The 21,855-nt window shown below is 49.9% G+C and overlaps 9 protein-coding genes across 9 annotated transcripts; 5 read left to right on the forward strand and 4 right to left on the reverse strand.

Annotated features, from left to right (window-relative positions):
• Nucleotides 1–746: 746 nt before the first annotated feature.
• On the forward strand, nt 747–2,126 carry N7473_000048 (AA9 family lytic polysaccharide monooxygenase; the record flags this gene model as incomplete). Its single annotated transcript, XM_057145988.1, has 1 exon — nt 747–2,126. One exon carries the CDS (start codon nt 747–749, stop codon nt 2,124–2,126), a length of 1,380 nt encoding a protein of 459 aa, XP_057013874.1.
• Nucleotides 2,127–2,623: 497 nt separating this feature from the next.
• N7473_000049 (uncharacterized protein) lies at nt 2,624–3,004 on the reverse strand (the record flags this gene model as incomplete). Its single annotated transcript, XM_057145989.1, has 1 exon — nt 2,624–3,004. The coding sequence occupies one exon, from the start codon at nt 3,002–3,004 to the stop codon at nt 2,624–2,626; it is 381 nt and encodes a 126-aa protein (XP_057013875.1).
• Nucleotides 3,005–4,050: 1,046 nt separating this feature from the next.
• On the reverse strand, nt 4,051–4,528 carry N7473_000050 (uncharacterized protein; the record flags this gene model as incomplete). Its single annotated transcript, XM_057145990.1, is given in 3 exon segments — nt 4,051–4,166; nt 4,178–4,449; nt 4,485–4,528. The coding sequence occupies 3 exon segments, from the start codon at nt 4,526–4,528 to the stop codon at nt 4,051–4,053; spliced, it is 432 nt and encodes a 143-aa protein (XP_057013876.1).
• A 3,528-nt stretch (nt 4,529–8,056) lies between these two features.
• N7473_000051 (uncharacterized protein) lies at nt 8,057–8,746 on the reverse strand (the record flags this gene model as incomplete). Its single annotated transcript, XM_057145991.1, has 1 exon — nt 8,057–8,746. One exon carries the CDS (start codon nt 8,744–8,746, stop codon nt 8,057–8,059), a length of 690 nt encoding a protein of 229 aa, XP_057013877.1.
• Nucleotides 8,747–10,375: 1,629 nt separating this feature from the next.
• N7473_000052 (uncharacterized protein) lies at nt 10,376–11,133 on the reverse strand (the record flags this gene model as incomplete). Its single annotated transcript, XM_057145992.1, is given in 3 exon segments — nt 10,376–10,603; nt 10,620–10,647; nt 11,123–11,133. The coding sequence occupies 3 exon segments, from the start codon at nt 11,131–11,133 to the stop codon at nt 10,376–10,378; spliced, it is 267 nt and encodes an 88-aa protein (XP_057013878.1).
• Nucleotides 11,134–12,139: 1,006 nt separating this feature from the next.
• N7473_000053 (uncharacterized protein) lies at nt 12,140–12,976 on the forward strand (the record flags this gene model as incomplete). Its single annotated transcript, XM_057145993.1, has 1 exon — nt 12,140–12,976. One exon carries the CDS (start codon nt 12,140–12,142, stop codon nt 12,974–12,976), a length of 837 nt encoding a protein of 278 aa, XP_057013879.1.
• A 2,171-nt stretch (nt 12,977–15,147) lies between these two features.
• Nucleotides 15,148–15,707, forward strand: N7473_000054 (uncharacterized protein; the record flags this gene model as incomplete). The annotated part of the gene is made up of 2 exons (XM_057145994.1): nt 15,148–15,474; nt 15,525–15,707. 2 exons carry the CDS (start codon nt 15,148–15,150, stop codon nt 15,705–15,707), a joined length of 510 nt encoding a protein of 169 aa, XP_057013880.1.
• A 201-nt stretch (nt 15,708–15,908) lies between these two features.
• On the forward strand, nt 15,909–17,837 carry N7473_000055 (DEAD/DEAH box helicase; the record flags this gene model as incomplete). The annotated part of the gene is made up of 6 exons (XM_057145995.1): nt 15,909–16,332; nt 16,406–16,591; nt 16,645–16,955; nt 17,196–17,322; nt 17,399–17,554; nt 17,632–17,837. 6 exons carry the CDS (start codon nt 15,909–15,911, stop codon nt 17,835–17,837), a joined length of 1,410 nt encoding a protein of 469 aa, XP_057013881.1.
• A 1,458-nt stretch (nt 17,838–19,295) lies between these two features.
• Nucleotides 19,296–21,431, forward strand: N7473_000056 (uncharacterized protein; the record flags this gene model as incomplete). The annotated part of the gene is made up of 3 exons (XM_057145996.1): nt 19,296–19,410; nt 19,469–19,838; nt 19,889–21,431. 3 exons carry the CDS (start codon nt 19,296–19,298, stop codon nt 21,429–21,431), a joined length of 2,028 nt encoding a protein of 675 aa, XP_057013882.1.
• Nucleotides 21,432–21,855: the final 424 nt, after the last annotated feature.

Here is a 21,855-nt window from a genome sequence, read left to right on the forward strand (position 1 = left end):
ATGCTGTCTCAGCCTCCTTAGTGTGGTGACGGGGCTCCCTACCAAGCCTTTCCCATTCTGGATCTGAAATCAATATCCTCAAAAACCACTCACTTTCCAGCACACCAAAACAACCACGCAGGAGCTTGGACATATCATTCGGTAGGTGATGCAAGTCATGACCCATGATCCATTGTAGAACCCCCGAAACAGATGTACAGACTATAGCCTAATCAACCGTGTGGGTACCTGTTGTCTCGCGACGACCCGCTACACTGGGAGAGGGAGGGTTTCCAAGACAGTTCATCTATCTGGAACTGTGGAGTGCTGCCCCTTTGGTAGTGAGAGATTCTCCATCTATAGCCGGCCATTCACGCTGGTGGAAATCCTCCATCATAAGGAAGACGTGCTTGAATTCAGGGGTCTCAACCAGCGAAGGAACTAGCTGGCCTGGCGAAGTTGGAGCTGCTGATGTGGTTGATGTGGCTCGCTCTCGGATCCCAAAAGAGCGCTGATACTGGCGAGCCTCGACTGACGAGCAGCATATAAAGTTGCGCGATCATGACCATCTGGATCTTTTCTTTATATCACCAGTCTCAACAATCCATTCTTTCTTTCTCAAGGTCTAGGACCTTCCCATTCGCTTCCCTTGGGTTGATTTCATTGACTGAAATCCCCGTTGTCATTCCTTATCTTCGCCTCTTCCTTTCCTCGCGGATACAACTCAGATACGCTGTGCATTCGTTCCAAACCAAACGACTGAAGCTATGCCTCTCTCCAAGATTGCCGGTGTTATCCTCTCCTCGGCCGCTCTGGTTGCTGGCCACGGTTACGTGACTGGCGCCGTTGTCGACGGAACCTACTATGGTGGATATCTGATTAGCCAGTACCCCTACATGAGCAGCCCTCCCGCGACTATTGCCTGGTCTGACACTGCCACCGACCTGGGCTACGTTGACGGTTCTTCGTACTCCTCTGCGGACATCATCTGCCACAAGAATGCCAGGCCCGGTGCCACCTCGGCTCCTGTCAAGGCTGGTGGCAGCGTCGAGCTGCAGTGGAGCGAGTGGGCTTCGAGCCACCACGGCCCCGTTATCACCTACCTGGCCAACTGCAATGGTGACTGCTCTTCCGTCGACAAGACCACCCTGAAGTTCTTCAAGATCAACGAGGCTGGTCTCATCAGTCCTGGCACCTGGGCCTCCGACAACCTGAGGAGCAACAACAACAGTTGGACGATCACTATCCCCAGCACCATCAAGGCTGGCAACTACGTGCTCCGCCACGAGATCATCGCTCTGCACTCTGCCTTCAACAAGGACAGCGCTCAGAACTACCCCCAGTGTTTCAACCTGAAGGTCACCGGTGGCGGCAGTGACTCTCCTTCTGGTACCCTCGGTACCTCCCTGTACAAGGACACCGACCCTGGCATCCTGGTCAGCATCTACCAGTCCCTGAGTTCCTACATCATCCCCGGCCCAGTTCTGTACACCGGCGGCAGGTCTTCCCCGAGTTCGACCACCTCCGCCGCCTCTGCTGCTACCGCTACCGCCGCTCCCTTGTCTGCTTCCCCCGTGGCGTCCGTCGGAGTGATCTCCAGCGCTTCCCCCGTTAGTGCCACCCCCATCTGGAGCCCTTCATCCATCCCGCCTCATCACATGTACTCCACCCGCCTGCCACGTCCGTCGCACAGTCATCGCCCAGATCACGGTGCTGCTGATTCGGGCCGTCTTCACTCCTCTAAGCCCAGCGGATCTGGGGGTGAGCCTACCACAGCCTGCACTGTCACCGATTACTCCACTGCGACTATTCCGGCTCAGTTTACTGACTCGCCCAATATCCAGACCCCTAGCGTTGATGACTCCGTGACCGTCACCGCCAGCGCGGGAGGCCAGTCTGCCGCCAGCTCCGCTCCTGCCTCCAGCAGCTCGGGCTCGTCCTCTTCCTCCTCGGCCTCCTCCAGCTTTGGTTCCTCCACCACGGGCTCTAGCTCCGGGTCCTCCTCTGGGTCTAACTCCTATAATTCCGGCGACTGGTCTTCCTACCTGAGCTCCCTATCCACCGACCAGTTCCTCAGCATGCTCCGTGAGACCATGAAGTGGCTCGTCAGTGACAAGAAGGTGCACGCGCGTGACCTGAACCTCTAAAAAGCGCCTTGCACAGGTGGGCATGAACGGAAACAGTGAAGTTCCACTTCTTGATCGGACCTCGATTGTCTTCGCACTTTGATAGAATGAGTCGTTCTTTTTCATAGATCATGTTCCACTTGGCCTGGGATAAAGTACTCTGTCCTGTTGAGGATGTTGAGTTTCTGGAGCGCTGTGTAATTATATCTTGGTACTATTTCTTTCTTTCTCCTCGTTATAGAAGAGATCAGGGACCTAGACTCCTTCCAAACCTCTTCTATACCATTTTTCATGAATTTGTTTGACTACCGTCGATTGATACTACATGAGTAAACTCTAGATGGTGCCTGTAGAATAGAATTCGACATCTGGACTCCGCAACATATGACAGTGAAAATGCTCGCCATGGGGATAACACACAACTGCTGAGTGGAAAGGCCAAATGACAAGATAGCAATCAAACCTGACAATCAATGTATATCCCTTGCCACACTCAAGCGAGCCAAAGATTCTGCAGACTAGCTCTTCTTCTTCTTCTTCTTCTTCTTCTTCTTCGTCATCGTCCTATGCACTACCTCCGCCCACTGACTCTTCAACCCCCGACTGGCCAACGCCGCATCAATCACCTTCCGCTGATCTTCCTGTACCAAAACCTCCATCGCCCCCTTTGGCGCACCAGCAGCCTGCGTCACACTCGTACTACTAGCACACTTCTTCTGCAACTCCTCCACCAAAAGACTCGGAATAATCACAAAGATCTCCAAATTCGTCACCATGACGATTTTGGACCCTGTGCGCTTCTCAAGCGCGATAAGGGCTTTGGGCGAGGCGCCGGCCTTGGGCTTAACGCCCGCCAGGGTCTGACCCCCAACGGCGCTCTTAGCAAGATGCGAGACCATTGTTGCGGATGGAAAGATTCTGTGAATAGGGTCGGTGATGAGAGGAGACTTCACAGTATCTCGACGTATGGTCACGTGGACTGACTATGCCTCTGGTGGTTTGGTGTCAGGAAAATGGTGATCCGCACTGTATTGACTTAAACAGTACCTCTTGAGGTTTCCGAGGATCTGGTATTCGGTATTGGGATTACGCGTACTTGTCGCCACCTTTCGCAACCTCAGACATGTATCTTCCGGGTCACATCTCGAGGGTATTTTAACCCCACTCAACCCCCAGCAGTTAGTTCATTAAAATCAAAGAAGAATCAACACTCCTAAGAGAAGTATTAGAGTTCGGCGTATATTCAGACGATAGTCCAAAGGTCTACGAGGAGTCTAAGCCAGACGAGACCCATATAATTATAGCATAGGTCGCCTCGATCTCGAATAAACCTTCCTCCGTGATCGAGCGCGTTATCGGAACGAATCAAGTACACACGAGTCTTAATGAATTCCGTGAGCTAGCAAGAAATAGTGACGATAAATAGATAACCCTGGGCGGATTACTCCTGTATAAAGGCAGATTAGAAGTACCAGATAACGGAGATTTACGCGCGAGACTATTAGATGTGTCACGGGCCAGTGCCCAATGTGGGTCACGTGTATCACGGGACCTTGGTATGTTGACGTGGAGAACGCGCAGGATAAACTTCCCCTCCTTAGGCTTTTTGTAAACAGCATGTAGGCCTAGTTAGACTGAATTAAGTCTTGCTTCAGCCCTTCACAAGATGAGGTGTATCGCTAGCCCTCGATCGCTTATCCGGTGTTACGATACACCTGACATGAGGTTATCCACAAATTGACGGACCAGAAGCAGCAGTGGATCCCAGAGGCCGTGATCCACTACTGCTTCTGTTCCGTCACACCCCCTCAACGGTTAGCGGGTGTTGAATATCTTCGCCAATCTCCTTCATGTTGAATTCAAACTGAGCTGAGCGCTGATTCCTTGCAGCAGCACGCTTTTCTTCTCTCATTTAGCTTTCAATGAGGTGCTCTATATCCTCCATTCACATCATTTTCACGAATTCGTCATGCTTCTGCCGCGGTAGAAGCTTTGTGAGACCATCTGCGGCCATTCGTGCCGTGGGAACCCATTTGATGCTGATTCGACCTTTGCTGACCTCTTGCCTTAACCAGTGCCCATTTTATCGACGTGACGAAGCTTCGTGTCGATTTTGGCGTGCTCAAAGGTCAATAACGTGACAGTCTGCTGATTATCGCATCGAAGGGTGATCGTATGGCTTGGTTTAAATGCGATTCGTTCGAGGAACCTCATCCACCACTGCAGTGCCAGGTATCGCGTGATGTAGAGATAGCAGATCACTCTATCAACAGCTCGTTGGTGCTGTGGGCCGGGGTTTCGAAGGAACTGCGAGAGCTTTGCGGCTGCCTTTGCTGCATCTGGTCTAGTAATTGTTGTAGGATATTGGACCGAACCTACCTTCCCCTGGTATACCTTGATCTTAGCCGGTGTTGCTGTGCCATCGAAAGGCTTTATTTCTTCCACAGGGAGAGTTGTATAGACAGGCGCACGATCGATCAAATAGTATCGAGCAGCTATACTGCTGATATAGGCGTCTTACTAAAGCCAAAGCTTGTGCTGTTGTCGATCGCGTACAATTCGAATGTTCAAGAACTATTCTGCTTCTCTATTATCCGTAAGCTCCTAGTGTGCCTCTAGATCCTTCTTAAGCTGTCTAGCTTTCTCTCGTATTGCCGGTGACGGGTAGCTAGCGATAATGAAGTCGTCAACATAGAAGAAGACAATAATGTTGTGTGTGACTAAGACGCAGGGGTCTTTAGGCACCGGTGTAAGCCTAAGCTTTGTAAGAACCCTTGATACTTCCTGCTGCTAAAGCTTCGGTGATATACGCAGGCCGTATAGCGCACGATTAAGCTTCCAGCGCATCCCTAGCTGTTCAAATCCTTCAGGCATCTTTGTGTAGGTTTCGGTTGGTAGTGGGCTGTTCAGGAACGCAGTGACTGCATCACGCTGGTGTAGGTCAAGGTTAAATGCTGCAACTAAGGCAAAGATAAGCCTTACTGCCCTTGTCTTCAGAGGAGATTGTTTCGAGGTCTCCTCGCACACAGATACGTGCTTTTAGCTTATTATTCGGAGGATTATAGTCTACCAGTAGGTAGCCTCCTCCGTTAGGTTCCGGGGTGATTAGTGGTGTATCTACACCCTAAGGTGTACGATCGTGAGCTTCCTAGTGCTTATCACTTTCTTCTAGAAGGATAGCTCCCTGCTAGCCTTCCTGCTAGCCTTCCTGCTAGCCTTCCTGTGTAAGGATATACTCTATAAGTCAGGATAGAGGCCTGTCAATCAGGTGGGAGAAAGGGACCAAGTCAATTGTTCGGAAGGGATCAAAGACTGTTTCTTGAAGATCGTGAAACCTCTTCAACATGGGTCAATTTATATACAGTCTCATCACTCAAACAAGAAGGAGATGTATCCTTGGTAGGGAAATGGGAGCGGGGTGAAACACGAGGCTTGTGTAACCTCTGTCAAGGGTGTTCCCTGCAGGAGTTCGTACACGTACTGATGCCGAAGCCCCAGCGAACCTCCACAGAAAGCCTGACGGCTTATCAGGTCCGGGAAGCCTGAGGCACCAACACTTGGGAATAACCTCATGCCAGGATATATCTTAACACTTCCTCTATAGTAATGTCGATTCGTCTATCTATATAGAGCTTCTAGAGGGCTTTAAAGAAGACGGATACGTTTGCTGTCTTCGACGCTCCTTATACGGACTGAAGCAGGCACTACGGATTTGGTACTGGTGCGTCTACCGCGTCCTAGTAGCTTACGGCTTTAGTATAGCCTAGTCCGACAATTGCGTCTTCTATAAGCCTAACTGTGTTGTCTGCGTCTTTGTCGATAACTTTCTGCTTTAATAGCTGACAACCAATCTGCTATTGCTCTCTCTCGCAACCCTGAGTTTCACAAACGGACGAAGCATTTCAACGTGAAATTCCTCTATTAGAGAGCAGTTCTGAATAAAGGCGAAATTTGTCTCGAATACGTTTCAACCAAAGAACAAGCAGCTAATAGACTCGCTAAGCCTCTGGGTCCCTCTCTGTTTATGGAGTTTTGCACACTCTTAGGAATTGACATAAAAGACTCATAGAGAATGTGTAATCGCGATGGCGTTCCTTCCACTATTTCTCCTCTTTGAAGGTTTGAGTGGTTTTACCGAGGCCTGACCGTGTGCATATATTCAGTATCGCCTCGCTAGCAAGGCAATCCTGAGGGGGAATGTTGTGATATGAGGCTGTAGCTGCTCAGGAATGAAGCCGTAGCATCAGAAATAATTCTTCTATACGAAGTTCCAAGTTGATTGAAAATCAACTTGGACTTCACGGTGTATATATGACCTCTCTGTATCCCTCTGAAATGATAAGAATCAAGCTTCCTCTGCATAACAACATTTGTAACAGTCACCACCTCTTTCTCTTCTTCTTTTCCCTAGCTTTGGTTTCTTCGTTGAATGGTACAGTTTGATCTAGCATCTTTCTCTTGACCGTAACACAAGCCATCACTCTATATGTTAACATTCTATGTGCACCTAGGCACCCAAGTCTGGTTCTGCTTGGTATAATTGAATTTCCCTAGATACCATTATATTTCAAAAACTCTGACCCGTGACCTGTCTAAACATATTACCTATCGTCAACAAAGCTCGATAAATCATTGAGCGGATTATTTTACTGGAATCACATCTTATATGCCTAATGATTGGATCACAGATGTGGCTCGATTGAGTTGCCATTTATCATTTGCCAGGGCAGCGTGCATGCCGCACTTTATTAGGCATGATCTATGGTCTCATCTTTCACATTGGATCCAACTATCAGCCGCCCACACCTACAAAATCAGCCACCTTGTGATCATGTTCTGTTCAGACGCGGCGACGGGCGAAGTCGGCTAGACGGGCTGACCGACGGATATTACGTCCAGTGCTAGAAGGGGCTCGTCTGCGACGCATTGAGGCCGACTGCACCGGTAGGTAGACCGAACAGTTCGGCTGAGGGTCTTCAGTGATATCTCTCCGTTATATCACTGGAGATGGACGTATCCTCGCATAATCACGTGTTTTGTCTGGATTCATCGTCCCCGTTTTCGGCAGGCGGAGCAGAGCCTCCAGCGCTCCGTCATTTCGGCTACATCATGTCAGAATCGAATCCACCGGGGAGGTTGGCTTACGCGCTTTGTCATTCTGGACCTCGACGGGTGCGAGGTATGCATTATTTGACGACATCTCTTGCCGATCTGCTAAAGCCTGCCCCGAAGCTATGGCTCCTCTGGAGCGAAATAGCGGTCGAGTCTTTGGCTAACGTCGCACTGGGCATTCATAGGCTGGATCCATGTTCAATGTCTATGACTCAAAAATATCTGACCGACTTTCTTCGAGCAAATGCCAGATCTATCCGGACATTGTGCTTTCATAGCGTTGAAGTCAGCAGCGAAAGTTACAGATCAGGTATCAGTTTGTATCCACAGTCTATGGGTAAAAACGTCGATGTCTCATTCCAGTAAAAAAATCAGAATGGCGTACCAATGCTCTCAGTGCCCTTGGCAGGGGGGATTAAAATTCGAATAACAATAATCATCTTCTGCTCTCGGGTAACCGAAGGTGGCAGGTCTTAGCTGCGGGGCACAGACAGAATTCGTTGATTGTAGGTAAAATGAGAGGCAGGCGGAGGTATGTTAAATACACACATCTGCAGATTTGGTCCAGAGTTGTATGTAGATAGGCCCAATTTCTCCTTGTCTTAGAGGACCCATAGGAGACTCGAGAGTGACTTGAAATTGTTGTCTTAGAGCCCCGTAATTTACATGCAAAACATAGAGAAAGGCTGAGGACGAAGGAAACCAATAGGTGGCAGCTATAAGTAACTGCTACTATCCTCCTATCCTCGACACAGACTAATTAAAGTCGTTCTGTTGAAAATGGGCGCTCTTGCCATTCCAAGGGTTAGCCTTCTTGCAGCTATCTCTGAGAAGGCTTTTCACCTGCGGCCACTTAGCCTCTGGGATATTGCTGCAATCCACTCTGATGAAGTCCCGGCCTTGGTCATTGTCGTTTTCGTCGAAAACAGACTCGCAGGTGCTGTATTTCGCCGCGAGGTCTTTCGCCATGCTATTGCCGTCGGAGTAGTGGACTGGCTCGCAAACGTACTGAACGTAACCGTTCTTCTTTTTTCGTCCTTGACAACAGCGATGAACCGGCCCCCTGGTCCTGGCTTGGCCTTGTGGTAAGAACGAGAATCCAGGGACTTATCCTTTGGAAGACACGCGTCTTTCTCATACTTCACAGGCTGTCCCATGATCTTATCCGTGCAGATAAGCTGGCTCATCGCTACTGGACCATCGCACCAATCGATAGCTTCTTTGCAAACACCTTTCCCTTGGGGAGTGTTGTTGCACTCGTTCTCCCAGTCCGTACATTTCCTTGCCGCGCAAGACTTCCGTTCGCTGTCTTTACAGCTTCTCTCACAGTAGGAGCCAGGCGAGTAACCATCAACGTCAAGATGAGTTCTCTTGTAGCCAGAGGAGCACTGTGCACTACCAGTTGAGTAGAAAGCAATGCACTTATTCACATCGCATGAAATGGAGTCATCCCTCTTAACGATGTAGGATGCAGAAGCGCTGGCGATAAAAGCGCCGTACGCGACCAAAGCCATAAGGGGAAGTTTCATCGTGCTGTAGGATCGAGTAGAGCTAGTTAACAAAGGTTTCGAAAAATCTGCGGGCTAAAGTTGTGTACCTTGAGGATTAGAGGTAGGTATTGTCTGAGTGTGTTGGAGGTAAACGAGGCTGACGGAAGGAAGAGAACGAGATGAGCGCCATGGCCTTCTTATATCCGCTGAGGACCATACAAAAGCTATGCAAGGAGCTACTCCTAATATTGCTTGTCATTTTCCTTTTGAAGGAAAATATAGACCCTATAAGGGTTAAGTCACATACCATAGATTGGTGTTGGATTCCGACTTCAGCCTAGTTGATTTTATTAACTAGCCAACTTCACGATATCAATGCAAGGGCACCACGTAAGGGGCTATTGTAATGAATTCCTCCTATTATCACTAAATTCTAGTGGCGTTCATGTGTACATTTGCTATGCGAGCTACTCAAATATATGCAGTTTGGTGATACAAAGGATAAGAAGTAATAATAGCTGACTGAATTTATTTCTTTCTTGTGGAAGTGGGAAATGAGGTGTATCACTAGTAAACCCTAGCTGCAAATCAGAGATGGCCTAAACGGATTGGGCCGCAGATCAATAACTCAATTTCACATATGGATTGTGGGGTCTCTGAGCCTGCCGTCACAGCAAATCATAAAGTGCCCTTAGAGGATCATTTTTCGACTTTTACGGGTCCCACCCAATTAAATCGGTTGATCTGTCCATATATGCTTTTATCCTTCCCATACTATCCGAGCACCGGCACGCAGGTCTCAACATCGAAGAAATATAGTGCAAATATATTACTATTGAAATCAGTTCTGCCTGCCAAGATTCATCACCAGTTTCCTGTTGGGAATTTTGTGATAGATCAAATACCGGGTCCCTGCAGTTATGACACAGAACCCTCGCTGAAAAGGACGGGTTAAAAGGATTGCACACATGCGGTATCTAGTTTGGTCCTAATCGGTTCTCGTGTCAATCTGATCTACTGATTCGGCCTCATACCCTACCTGACCAACTGGCTATCTACCTGACAAGTAGGTCCTCAACAATTAGGCTGCCTTAGCTGATTATCGATACCGATCAAGTGCCGATCCTTGGAGCATCAACCGCGCCTCATAGTTATTGCATATTTAGGGTTCAGCGTGTGAACGACTGAACAGCCTGATCAACCCACAGAATCTATTTATTGGACCTTATTACTATGCCTTCTAAGATGAGTAGAATTTATAAATCTAAGCACTTGCAATTAAAGTTTTATTTTATGGCCAGCCCGCATGACACATCACACGGCTGATCACCAATCTATATGGTACTGAATCTGGGTTATCGATACCTTGTCAGCCCGCGCGACACACTAGACTGCTGATCGCCGATCTAATTAATACTAAATCTAGGCCATTAAACTCAACACCAGAGATGATTTTGCTGGGCAAAGTTATCTCATCTGATCAGCAATCGAACTACGGAGTAAAAGGTGTAAGTATATCGAAGGGGGGGTCGGGGGATCGAAGATCTGGATTCTGAGTTCAAGTGTATCTTGGGGGCTATCCCACTTATGTGGTGCTTGCGTCCGCACGAAAAACATCAAAACACGCTGCCATGGCTCGACATGCTTCCGGATGCTCGCCGTGTCCATTTATGCCTGTAGTGGTTGGACGGGGCTCCGGTCCTTTTCGGTGCGCACAGCTTCACTGCGGATCGCATTCCCAGTGGCCTTGGTGATCTGCTGGCTGATCTGGGCCACCTCTCCCATTGCAACCCAGATCCGGCGGGCCACGGCTTCAAGACCATTGGCCTCCTCAGTCGGGGCCGCGATACAGTCACATAGCAGGCCCCGATTGATCCCCAGGAGATATTCGGCCCACTGGGTTTGACGTAACCATGGATTGGCCTCGTCGATCTCGCCGCCTAGATGGTCGTATGAGCGTCACTCCGGCCGTTTAGCTGTAACTGGTCTAAAAACTGCGCAATGCGGGTAGTCACATCGACGGGTGCAGATGGCTCTTCGGGTTGCTGGTCCCCAGGCGGGTTCCGGATATGGATATAATGTTTCGCAAGGTCCCAAGTGAAAAACTGCTGGCATGTTACTCTCTGGGTGACAAGCTCGATGGCCGCGTGGATGATCTAGATATCTCGCTGTTGATCACGTGTGTCTCGTGAATGCCTCTATACTTAGCGTCCCAGGAGGCTCATGTGTTTACTTTTCCTCAAGCTTTCGATAGACACATTGTCGGCCACAACCAATTGAATCAAGTTCGGTCTGAGCCCTTCACAACGACCCCCTCAAGCTTCCCTTTGACAACGACGGGTCGGCCAGGGATTGGCGACCTTTTCGATAGGGAACCAACGAGGAAGCCGGCCCGAATACACGACCTTGTGTTACCCCTCCCTCATGTTACACGAGGACCCGTCTGAGCGGAATCGGTCTGTCCTGTGTGTCCGGTTAGGCAGGAAGTCCTCTGGGAAAATGTACGTTAAATACCTTGTAAATAAGGAGATTTTTGAGCGGTCTGCAAGAAAAAGTTTCAGAGCCAACCTACGGTTGCCTTATTCCTTATCTAACAGGCTACTACTTTACCCTAAGGTAGTTCCCAGCCGACCGGATCACCCAGCTGACCAGATCGTATATACCCATTAGCACATTTCAAATCAGCAGATCTCAACCAACACCTCATGAATTAGCTAAATATAGTGATTCTTACATGTATTAATCCTCCGGCTAATCTCCCTGCACCCACTACACCTAGGCAGAGCCATCTTCGCCGGTTAGTCTGCCTGGTTAAGCAATTCGCCCTGCGTATGGGAATCTACCGTAGGTCCTTCTGCTGGTGAATCCAGCTGCGTAAATACCTCTAGACTCTCTTCACCGGTCAAAAACTCTTCGCATGGTATCAACTTAGTCGACCGAGTACGCTTCTTCACTATCTTCTCCTTCGCTGAGCGTAGATTCGCGTTTACTTGCTCTAGTAGCGCGGTGTTGTGTAGCGCTATGTATTGGCCCTTGATGATGTGATTTAGCATGATTTTTGATGGGCTCGGAGGGCTATGCGACCTCCAGAGCGACGTTTATTAGCACGAGGTTGTCCTCTCCGACCCCGTCATCCTATGCCGAAACCGCGAGTATGGTGTCACAGATCTTGGTCCCGACGGTATTAGCTCGTCTTCAGCCATCATGATTGCAACGGCTTCTGTCGATCATGAAACCCATCACGCATCACGACGCGATTCAACACTCAAGTATTATTAGTTCGATTCGGTTGAAATCCCCGCCAGGCATTTTGGGGTTGCGATGAATTCCCGGTTTCAATTTCGTCAACAACCAAGCAGTTCCCAGTGGTATGGTTTCCCAGTATCCATTCAGTGGACCCTTCACATTGTCAAGTATATATCCACATTCAGCATGAGTGGGCCCGGAGAACCCACCATTGCCGACCAGTATTTCATAGGCAACCAGCAGTGGGGAGTCGCTATTTGTCGCCAGTGCGAGTGTGGCGTGAAGCCCGGAGAGATAGTCCACCATTTAACCAACATTCAGGGCCAGCACCGTATCAGCAGATGTGTTGCAGAACAGGTAGTGGAAATCATCCGCCAAACCGATAAATGGAACTGCGTCGAGGAAGAGATTAGGTCGCTCCCCACGGCCGTGGATCGGCCCATTCTGGCGTTACCAATTTACCAAGATGGGTTACAGTGCCAGTTTTGTAGGCAAATTTACCGCAGTCGCGATAGTTTGCGAGTTCACTGGTCGAAGAAGCATCGGTTTTCGGCGTACGGCCATGGGAGCAAGCCACGACCATCCGAAATTGCCGCAGGGAAAGCAGAAACAAGAGGAGGGGTCAAGGCAGTTGTGTGCCAGCGAGTTTTCCCACGTGGATTAAGGTCGCATTACATCCATATTCTGTACGAGCCCGAAGCACCACCGCCCCTGGCCACGCAGGCCGCCGAAGCCGTGGACCAATTGCGAGAGGTGTTTTCACGGAAAATACAGCTGGAACGCGAGATCCAGCACGGTACCATCGACGAAACCAATCCATGGTTGGACCGGACGGGATGGGCGGTATATTTACGCGGACGGAAGCCCAAGGGATTACGGATATGCATTGAAAGCCCGATGGAAGATGCGGAGGGGGATGAGGGTACCGCACGGGTGATTTGGGATGCTGTGTTACGTGTTGCTGGCAAAAGCCAGAACATCACCCAACTTGAACGGACGGGACATCCATTTATTCCGGATTGAAGCCGCCCGTACCGACATAGAGCAGATCCCATCGAAGCTGTTGCAGCCATACATAAAGGCAGACGAGGAGTTAAAGCGACATGTCGACCCCTGGCGCCGCATTCTGATGTTTTTCGCCCGCACCCAAGTTCGGCATTGACAGTGCCCACGGCACTGCTGGCACAGGAAGCGAAGAGAGAAGAGGGAGACTGAGTCAATTGGTCTATCTAGAACAGGAAGACGAAGACGACTAAGAGAAGAAGAAGAAGACAGGAAAGGAAGAAGGCCTATAAAGGCCTAAAGCACAAAGGGAACGAACAGGCCTAGACCTGGCAGGAAATCCCCGGCCTGCTTCATGCAGGGCCAAAGAAGACGACAAACCCTGCAAACCCTCGAGGTCAAGAGATCGAGTCACCAGGCATGATTGGAATAGTCCGGTGTACCGGTTTGCCGTCGTCCACCAGTCGTTTTTGTTGGACTTGAATATTCGTGGACGGACCCACTTTTCCGCCTTTTCCCATATATATAGACCACTTGTAGCACATCTCGGTTATAGCACACGATTTTTTCTCTCCTATATCTGCTTAGTCATATAGACCGACCAATCACAATGCAAAATTCAGTCACCCTTTCGGCCAAGATGCCTCATAAGGCGAGCTAGGAAGGGCATATCTGACGCTCAGAAACAGGCTCTACGCCTCTATGCATCCGAAACACACCCTACACCTTCTCAGCCAGCCTGCGTTGAGTGGTTTCGGTCCCAGTTTGGTCGCCTTATTGATCGGGCCACTGTCTCAAAGATCCTTTCATCCAAATACTAGCACCTTGATGCTGGCCCAGCAGGTCTAAATATGCGCTCATCGACATCGCATTAGCCTATATTAGACCAAGCTCTCTTTGAATGGCAGCAACGACACCAGGATGCCGGCTTTCCCATAACAGGCCCGCTACTTCGGCCTAAAGCTATCGAGTATTGGAAGAAAATCCCCGAATATGCTGAACATCCAGTGGCCTTTTTCTCTGACGGGTGGCTTACTCGGTTTAAGCAACGTCATTCCCTCCGTTATCATACCTTGTACGGTGAGGTGAATCTGCGTCGGCCCCAACCTCGATACACGACGAGATAAAACCTATTCAGGCGATCTGCGATCAATATCAACCGGAGGATATATATATTATGGACGAAACTGGGCTTTACTGGCGCCGTATGCCGAACGGTGGCCTATCCACATATGGTTATGCTGGTCAAAAGAGAGATAAGGCCCGAATCACTATATTTCGACGAATGCTACTGGTTCGGACCGAATGCCTCTATGGCTGATTGGTACAGCAGAGACACCACGCGCTCTTCGGGGGGTAAATATCCGAGCAATTGGATGTGCCTGGCGCTGGAATAAGAAAGCATGGATGCGCAGTGGTATTATGGGAGAGTGGCTTCGCGCATTTTATAAGAATATTGGCAAGCAACGATGCGTTCTGCTATTGCTAGACAATTTTAGTGCGCATCTATGCGCGCTTGAATATACGCCGCCACCGTCTAATATCAAGGTGATTTTTTCCCGGCAAATGCGACGTCGGTCTATCAGCCACTAGATCAAGGAATCATCCAGAATCTAAAGCACCATTATCGGAGGAAATGGATGATATGGATGATTAATATCCTTGACCGGAACCTTGATCCGAACAAGAAAATGAGCCTCAAATATACCCTCCGCTGGCTTACCCAGGCCTGGCGAAATGATGTTCTTGATCAGACTATACAGAACTGCTTTATTAAGAGCACTATCGTTAGTCGAAGCACTGATCAGACGCAAAGTATGCCAACGCCAGAACTGCTTGAATCAATGCCTCTATACCAGAGCTTAATTAACCGGTTTCCTGCGGATATGGGTAGCGATACACATACAGTTATGTCGTTGGATAACTTCCTAAAACTATCAGACGAAAATGACTTCCTAATTAGGAATTAATGTATGTCGATCGATATAACCAAATTAGTCATCCGATCACAATAAGCACAATTCACTTATGGCACGCAAATTCTGTTGGATGGTGGGGTGTGCCATAAGCGGGAGTTGACTGTACCCCGGATTATCCGTCCAGTTTACCCAACAGTTCCCCACCACCCGTTGTATTCACCCAGCAGGCACGGGAAGGCACCAAGCGGGACATGGCGCGAATGGATTCGCATTATGGTCACCGGGTTTATGGTTCATGGCACCGCCGGGCTGATGAAGTGGATGATGGATTCACACCGGTATGGGATGAAAATCCACATGAATACCCCCGCCGCCGGATATATTGGTTGGGGCAACGGGGACGAGTTGTCGCATAAAACGATGCGGTTCACGATGGGGGCATTCCGCGGGTTCATCTATGGGTTGACGGCCAGCGCACGGCAATTGATGATCAACCAGATTTTGCGGTGCCAACCCGACCAGATCCCCGTTATCCCATGGGACCGTATGGCCGACGATTTCAACCAGCCCAAGGACGTGTGGAGCTTTTGCTGGACGAGCGTACGCCGTGGCCCGTTAAAAGGACGCGGTGGATGGTGGACCGGGTGCAGGAGGAGCAACCATGGCAGCGGTTGTTCGGCCGGTTGTTCGGGTTCGTCAACGAGTTCAAGGAAAAGTTGGCCGTGCTGGTCCACATTACTAGCGGTCAGCCCCCGCGAGGCCACGAGCTGTTGAGTATCCGTCACCGCTACAGCGCCGCCGGTGAGCACCGAAACATGTTTATCGAAGATTGATTGGTGGCATTTGTCACCCGATACCATAAGGGGCTTTGCGCCAACAGGGATGCTAAGGTCATTCATCGGTACGTGCCCCGCGAAGTAGGCGAGTTGGTCGTATGGTATTTGTGGTTGGTATTGCCATTTGTCGAGATATTGCAGGCATACCATGAAGAGGTGTGCCGTTTAGACGCCGTTGCCGACGCATAAGCCACCAAGATGTGGGGGGTCGATGCCGACATTGGACGGCAGTGGACGCCCGCGCAGGTGACGGATGTGATGGTCCGAGAAAGCAAGATGCGTTTACACGAACGATTGTCGTTGTCCGCGTACCGCGAGATTACCATCTCCATCAGTCGGAGGTATTTCGGCAGTGTCAAAGTATTCCCGCACAACGTCCGCGAGGATGGGACCGAGATCATTAGCCATGACGAGGAGAACGAGGACGAAATGGACGACGAGCAGTGGGTGCGCCATATTGCCGATTTGCAAGCCGCGCACACTACCTATGTCGCCGAGATGGCATACGGTCGTATGATGACCCAACAGCAAGTGACCACGGCGGGTCCTCAAGCGGGATTCCGGACCAGCAGCGTGCATTGGCATGATTTTTTAAGGTTTGACGCCAACGACATCCCGAGTAGTGTGTTGGGCAAGCGATCCCGGCCACGGGGAAGAACAACGATATGCAGATGCGTGATCAGCGCCGTCATTAGTCGAGACAATCAATATGACCGAGGCATTGCAGCGGATGACCGGCGACCCCACGATGCAGTTCCGGGGCGTCCAGGGCGCAGCCATTGATGCCATCCAACGGGGCGATTCCCGGGTGGTGACGGGGATGCCGACAGGCGGGGGCAAGAGTATGTTGTTCATGTTGCCCGCGTGGGTCGGGCAACGAGGTGGGTTAACGATCGCGGTGGTTCCGTTGATCGCATTGCGATCTGATTTACAGCGCCGATGCGAAGCCGCCGGGATTTCATGCGTCGAATGGGAGAGTCATCGCCATCCAACCAAGCGGCCATTGTGTTTGTGACGCCCGAGGCGATATTCACGGATGCATTCGAGTGGTTTTTAAACCGGCAGAGGGATTATCTGCGGTTGGACCGGATTGTTATGTTGAACACGTCGGAGAAATTCCGGCCGCGTTTGCAGCAGTTAGGTCAAATGCACCGGTTTGGTGCGCAGATGGTGTTTTTGACCGCCCCGTTGCCCCCATGTGATGAGAGCCGGTTATTTCAGCGCATGGAGGTGGAGCGAAACGTGGTGAGTATGTACCGCGCGCGGACCAGCCGCCATAATATCGCATATCGGGTGTACCGTCCCATAGTTGCGTGGAAATATCGTTCCCAGAGCCAGTGATTGAAGGATCCCGGCGTCCAGCAGTGTATTCGTGAACAGGTTCAGCGTGCCCGGCCCGGTCGAGTCATTGTGTACGGCAGCACCAAGCCCATTGTGACCTAGGCTGCAGAGATATTAGGATGTACCACATTTTACTGCAACCAGGATGAGAAGTTGGGCATTTTCGAGCTGTTCCGCAGTGCGGCAAACGGGGTAATTGCGGCCACCAGTGCATTGGGCATGGGAGTGGACATCCCGGATATTCGATGCATCATTCACATTGGGTTCCCCGGTCATTGTTAGATTACGCACAGGAAAGTGGCTGGGCGGGACGGGATCATTTGCCCAGTGAAGCCATGATCATCTAGCCGGAGGGTTCGAGGAGATCCAAGCCTGGTTTGACCAGAATACGCCCAGTGAGCAAGCTGGGTTAGAGTTGGTCCGACGCTATATGTTCGAGGACCATCGGTGTCGTCGCGTGGTATTAGATGGTTATTTGAATGGGCCGATCGATGGATACACCCGTCAGCAATGCCAGAGCAGGACCGGCAAGTAAAACAACGCGAGCAATGGTGCGATCAATGTGACCCTGATTGGGCAGCCGCCGAGTCCGTGATCGACAGCAGCGATGAAGATAGTAACGCGGAGATGCAGGAAGTCGAGCGAAGCAGTCCCAACAGCCCGTCCGCGCACGAGGTTCCCGTCGAAGCGCAGCACCGATATCACCATACTAATCCCGTCATTGCTATGAGTACGACGGCGGCTCTCCAGTCTGATTCGGGTCTACTATCGAGCCCTTCGCGATAACGCAGTCTGAACATTCCATCCAGTTGGCGTGGGTGCATTAGCTTAACCAGCTTAGGGTTGAGCTCAACTACAAAAGTCGAGTAGAAATGTCACTTACTAAATGCCGCAGATACGGTTAGAGCCCAGAAGAACTGATTACTCTCATAGATAGACCCAGACTTGGCTCTTCTTCCCAGAGCTTGCGATTTTGGTCGTTTGCGGCCTGCTCCTGGTCCGCGCTATGGTTTAACAGCATGGCAATGTCGGCGATTGCCAGAGAGCATTGGAATTTGAATACAAACTTAACTCCAAGTCATCAATTAAACGATGCACTGCTTGGCTTTCACTGTTCTAAAGGCAATCATGCGGGTGTAAACTTTCCATTGTGCCCAAGTTGCGGGTATATTATTGACTTCCTCTCTGAGGTAGGACGTTGATACCGTTTTTCATACTCCCGAGATAGCTTGTGTGACTACATGACACCGGAATCGGCGCTGGCTAACTATCTGCTTCATGTCTAATACCTCACCAAGTGCCGCCTTCCTCTCAATTAGCTTTAACCATACTTGCAAATAAGTCTTTGCCTCGTCTATGATCTGAGACTTCTTGGAAACAGAAAGACGAGTAGCCATGGCCCAAGCATCGGAACTAGTTCCAGAGCCCCAACAAGTAGATATGAGTTTAGCAATGATCCATGGCAGAATGATTAATCTCTTAGCGTCGGATAGGGCTGTTGCGAAGAAAACTGAGCAGAAAGAATCAATCAGCCGGTGGTGCTACACATCTTTAGCGTCATCAGGGCTTGGTGCGAGGGTCAACTGGCGGAAGTTGGGTTGGGACGCTCTGATAGAAATTGGATGCACGCTTATTTTAATTCATTTTACCCAAATCACTGAATATATTGTTCACGAATTGAGCTTGGCTATATGCGGTGCTGTACGGAGGACATCCGTGTTGACAGTCGCACTTTTCCCGGTCTGGTCCACTCATTGTTGCGCGGGGAACCTTTCTTCGGGGCATAGGCTGAATAATTCAGGCTCACTCCTGCAGAGCCTGAACGGATCTTAAAGTGAAGAAACCTTGTCGTGAGATGCAATTCTGCCGCTAAGCTTTATGAATTTGCCGATCAGACTGGAGGTCAATTACCCGCGATGAAAACTTGTTTCTATCCCAGCTGCGATTCAAAAGCGTTGCTACTTAGGCGGAGAGTGTACTCATAATAGGCAAAACGCGGTTCCAATTGTACTCTGAAGTTATTTCCATGTCGCCGGACGAATAGCATCGTCTGAGTCACTTTTGGTGGAATCTTTTTGCCGACGTGGGCCCGTGGTTGGTAGTGAATGGCTAAAAGGGACACGGGGAGAAGAAGAGTCGTCCACTGGAAACCCTGATTTTTCGGGTTAAATAACACTGCACAATGATAATGGTCGACGGGGGTTGACTTCTTCTTATCTCCAGTGGGATCTACTACGTATCGGAATGTCGCATGCTTTCCTCAATACTGTCCTCTTTCTAGCAGTGGTGGCTAGAGCGCTCGTTGGCCCGGGCTCATTGAATTCTGACATATCGATTCTTATTCACAATGACTTGCTGGGTGAATAACTTGCTTTCCATCGGATTAGGATGATTTGATGCTAAACTCAATCGTATAGAAACCTCCAGCCCCCATGCTGAGTCAGGTGTGCTCTTACTGGATGCGATGCCATTACAAGAAGGTCTGAACGGTTGCAACAGCCTTAACGAGACACTATGGAGCTCAAGTTCGGGATTCGAAAATATCCAGAATGATCTGGACTATCTTGTATTGCAAAAGAAATACGCCAGCGACCAAAGATATTGGATTGCCCCGGTCCATGGTACACCATCCAGCGTAGACTCGAGCGGCTGCGTGAAGAAGGCTTCTGCAAATGAGCGCTTGCCAGTGCTGTGTACGCAGACTGCTCCTTACTCTACGGCCGATGAGAAGAATACGAATGCCATTTGGCAGGTCACCGTCAACTCTAACAAGCAATATCTTACCGGGTAAGGCCCTTTGAAGGACACGGTGGTTTTGTCGACTGATCGAGACTCAGCTTCCGTGATCGGTTCATTTTTCGCTTTCTTGGTATTCGATATGGCAAACCAGCAAAACGATGGACCTACTCTCAAGCATACGAAGGAAATAGCGATCATGCGTTTGCTCTCGACTACGGCTCCCAGTGTGTCCAAGGCTCAAGCGGCTCGGAAGATTGTTTTTTCCTAAACATCTGGACGCCATATCTTCCAAAACCAAAGGTTGATCATGGCAATAAACTAAAACCCGTGATGTTCTGGATCCATGGAGGTGCCTTCACTGGTGGTTCAGGCAGTGATCCCACTTTCGACGGGGGAAATCTTGCGTCTCGAGGGGATGTGGTCGTCGTTACCATCAACTACCGCCTAGGTACGCTTGGATTTCTAGCGTTGAACGATGGCATCACCAATGGAAATTACGGGATGGCGGACCAGATTACTGCGCTTGACTGGGTTCGCCGCAATATTCAAGACTTCGGGGGTGATCCCAACCAAATCACTATTTTCGGACAATCGGCAGGGGCAGGATCAGTCCGGGCTTTGCTGGCATCGCCCAAAGCTCAAGGCAAGTTTGCAGGCGCGATCATGCAGAGCAATCTTGGTGGCCTGGCATATGGGACGACGTACTCGAAGTACTACACCATTGAGCAGGAGATGCAAGTTGCTGGCAATGCTATTCTGAGCGAAACGAATTGCACGGATGCTAGCTCACAACTTGACTGTCTACGAGCAGTTCCCGCAACGACTATTTCCAGTCTCCGTGCTACTACACGCTACCTTGTGGTGGACGGAGAATATCTCACAAGCTCTGAACTCAATCTGAAAGACCCAGGTTCTACTGCGAGGGTACCTTTGATGCTAGGCACAACGAGAGACGACGGGGCTACCACAATCGGCTATCCTAAGGAAGGAGAAACATTTCAGCAGTTCTTGAACAGATCTGGTCTGCCGCCAATAGTAGCTGGGAGTCAAGTGTTTCCGATACCCTCTGGCTCCAACCAGACACTCAACATCTTCAACACAACTGTACGAGTGGCTACCGACGGAATGTTCCGCTGCATCGACCAAGCGACTGCCTACGCTGGATTCGCCAACAAGGTATTCCCCGAAGTATTTTTCTACGAGTTCAACCGTACCTATCCGGTGCCCGAATGGTCACCTAATCCTCCTCTGTGCCAAGCACCCGTGTCATCAGACTATCCCAACGGCGATCCAAGACGAGAATATTTCAAGTGTCACTCCGGAGAACTTTACTATGTGTTTGGGAACGTGGTACGCCAAGGTCTTCCATTGAGAGATGAGTTCGACCTGCCGTTTCAGCAATTTGTGCTGGACTCTTGGGCTAGTTTTGCCCGATCGTTCAATCCTACGCCGGACACGAAGTACACCAAAGCAAGAGGATATGTCAACACAACTCGACAGGTTGAAGTGACTGGCCCGTGGACGCCTTTCAAGCACGATAGTTATCAGCTCCGGTTTTTACAGTGGCCGTCTGCTATGGTGGATTTGGATGAAACGGAGCAGTGTGGCGCTTTGAACTTGCCTCTCAATTATTATGATTAATTTACCGGTGCCGGATTTGCTCTCGCTGACCCAGAGTATTGTTCAGAATACAGCCGATACTTGAAATATGTCAACCCGAATGGGTCGGCGCTCTTATCACAACATGCAGCCTGCAGGGTGACATCTACCTGCATGCATAAGATAACACTCAAGTATGTCTGCCTAACACAAATATGTTGCAATTGGGCATCCCGGATTTGTAACATCCGAGGATCCCCGTTATCGTGTAAGCTCATGGGTATTTCAACCCCCATGAGCACCCTCATTTCATGTTCCTAAATCAATCAATCATTCAATCACTCAATTCAACATCAATCTCCCTTTTTTGATTCCGTTGCCCTGATTGGCCCATTTCCAAGTACTCCGTAGCTGTCACATTGCTGATAAAATATAAATGAGTCTGGACAGGTTGATGTAAAACAAT

This window comes from Penicillium subrubescens, assembly GCF_028828155.1.
Source record: "Penicillium subrubescens strain IBT 31985 chromosome Unknown utg000001l_segment0_segment0, whole genome shotgun sequence".
Classification (NCBI taxonomy): domain Eukaryota; kingdom Fungi; phylum Ascomycota; class Eurotiomycetes; order Eurotiales; family Aspergillaceae; genus Penicillium; species Penicillium subrubescens.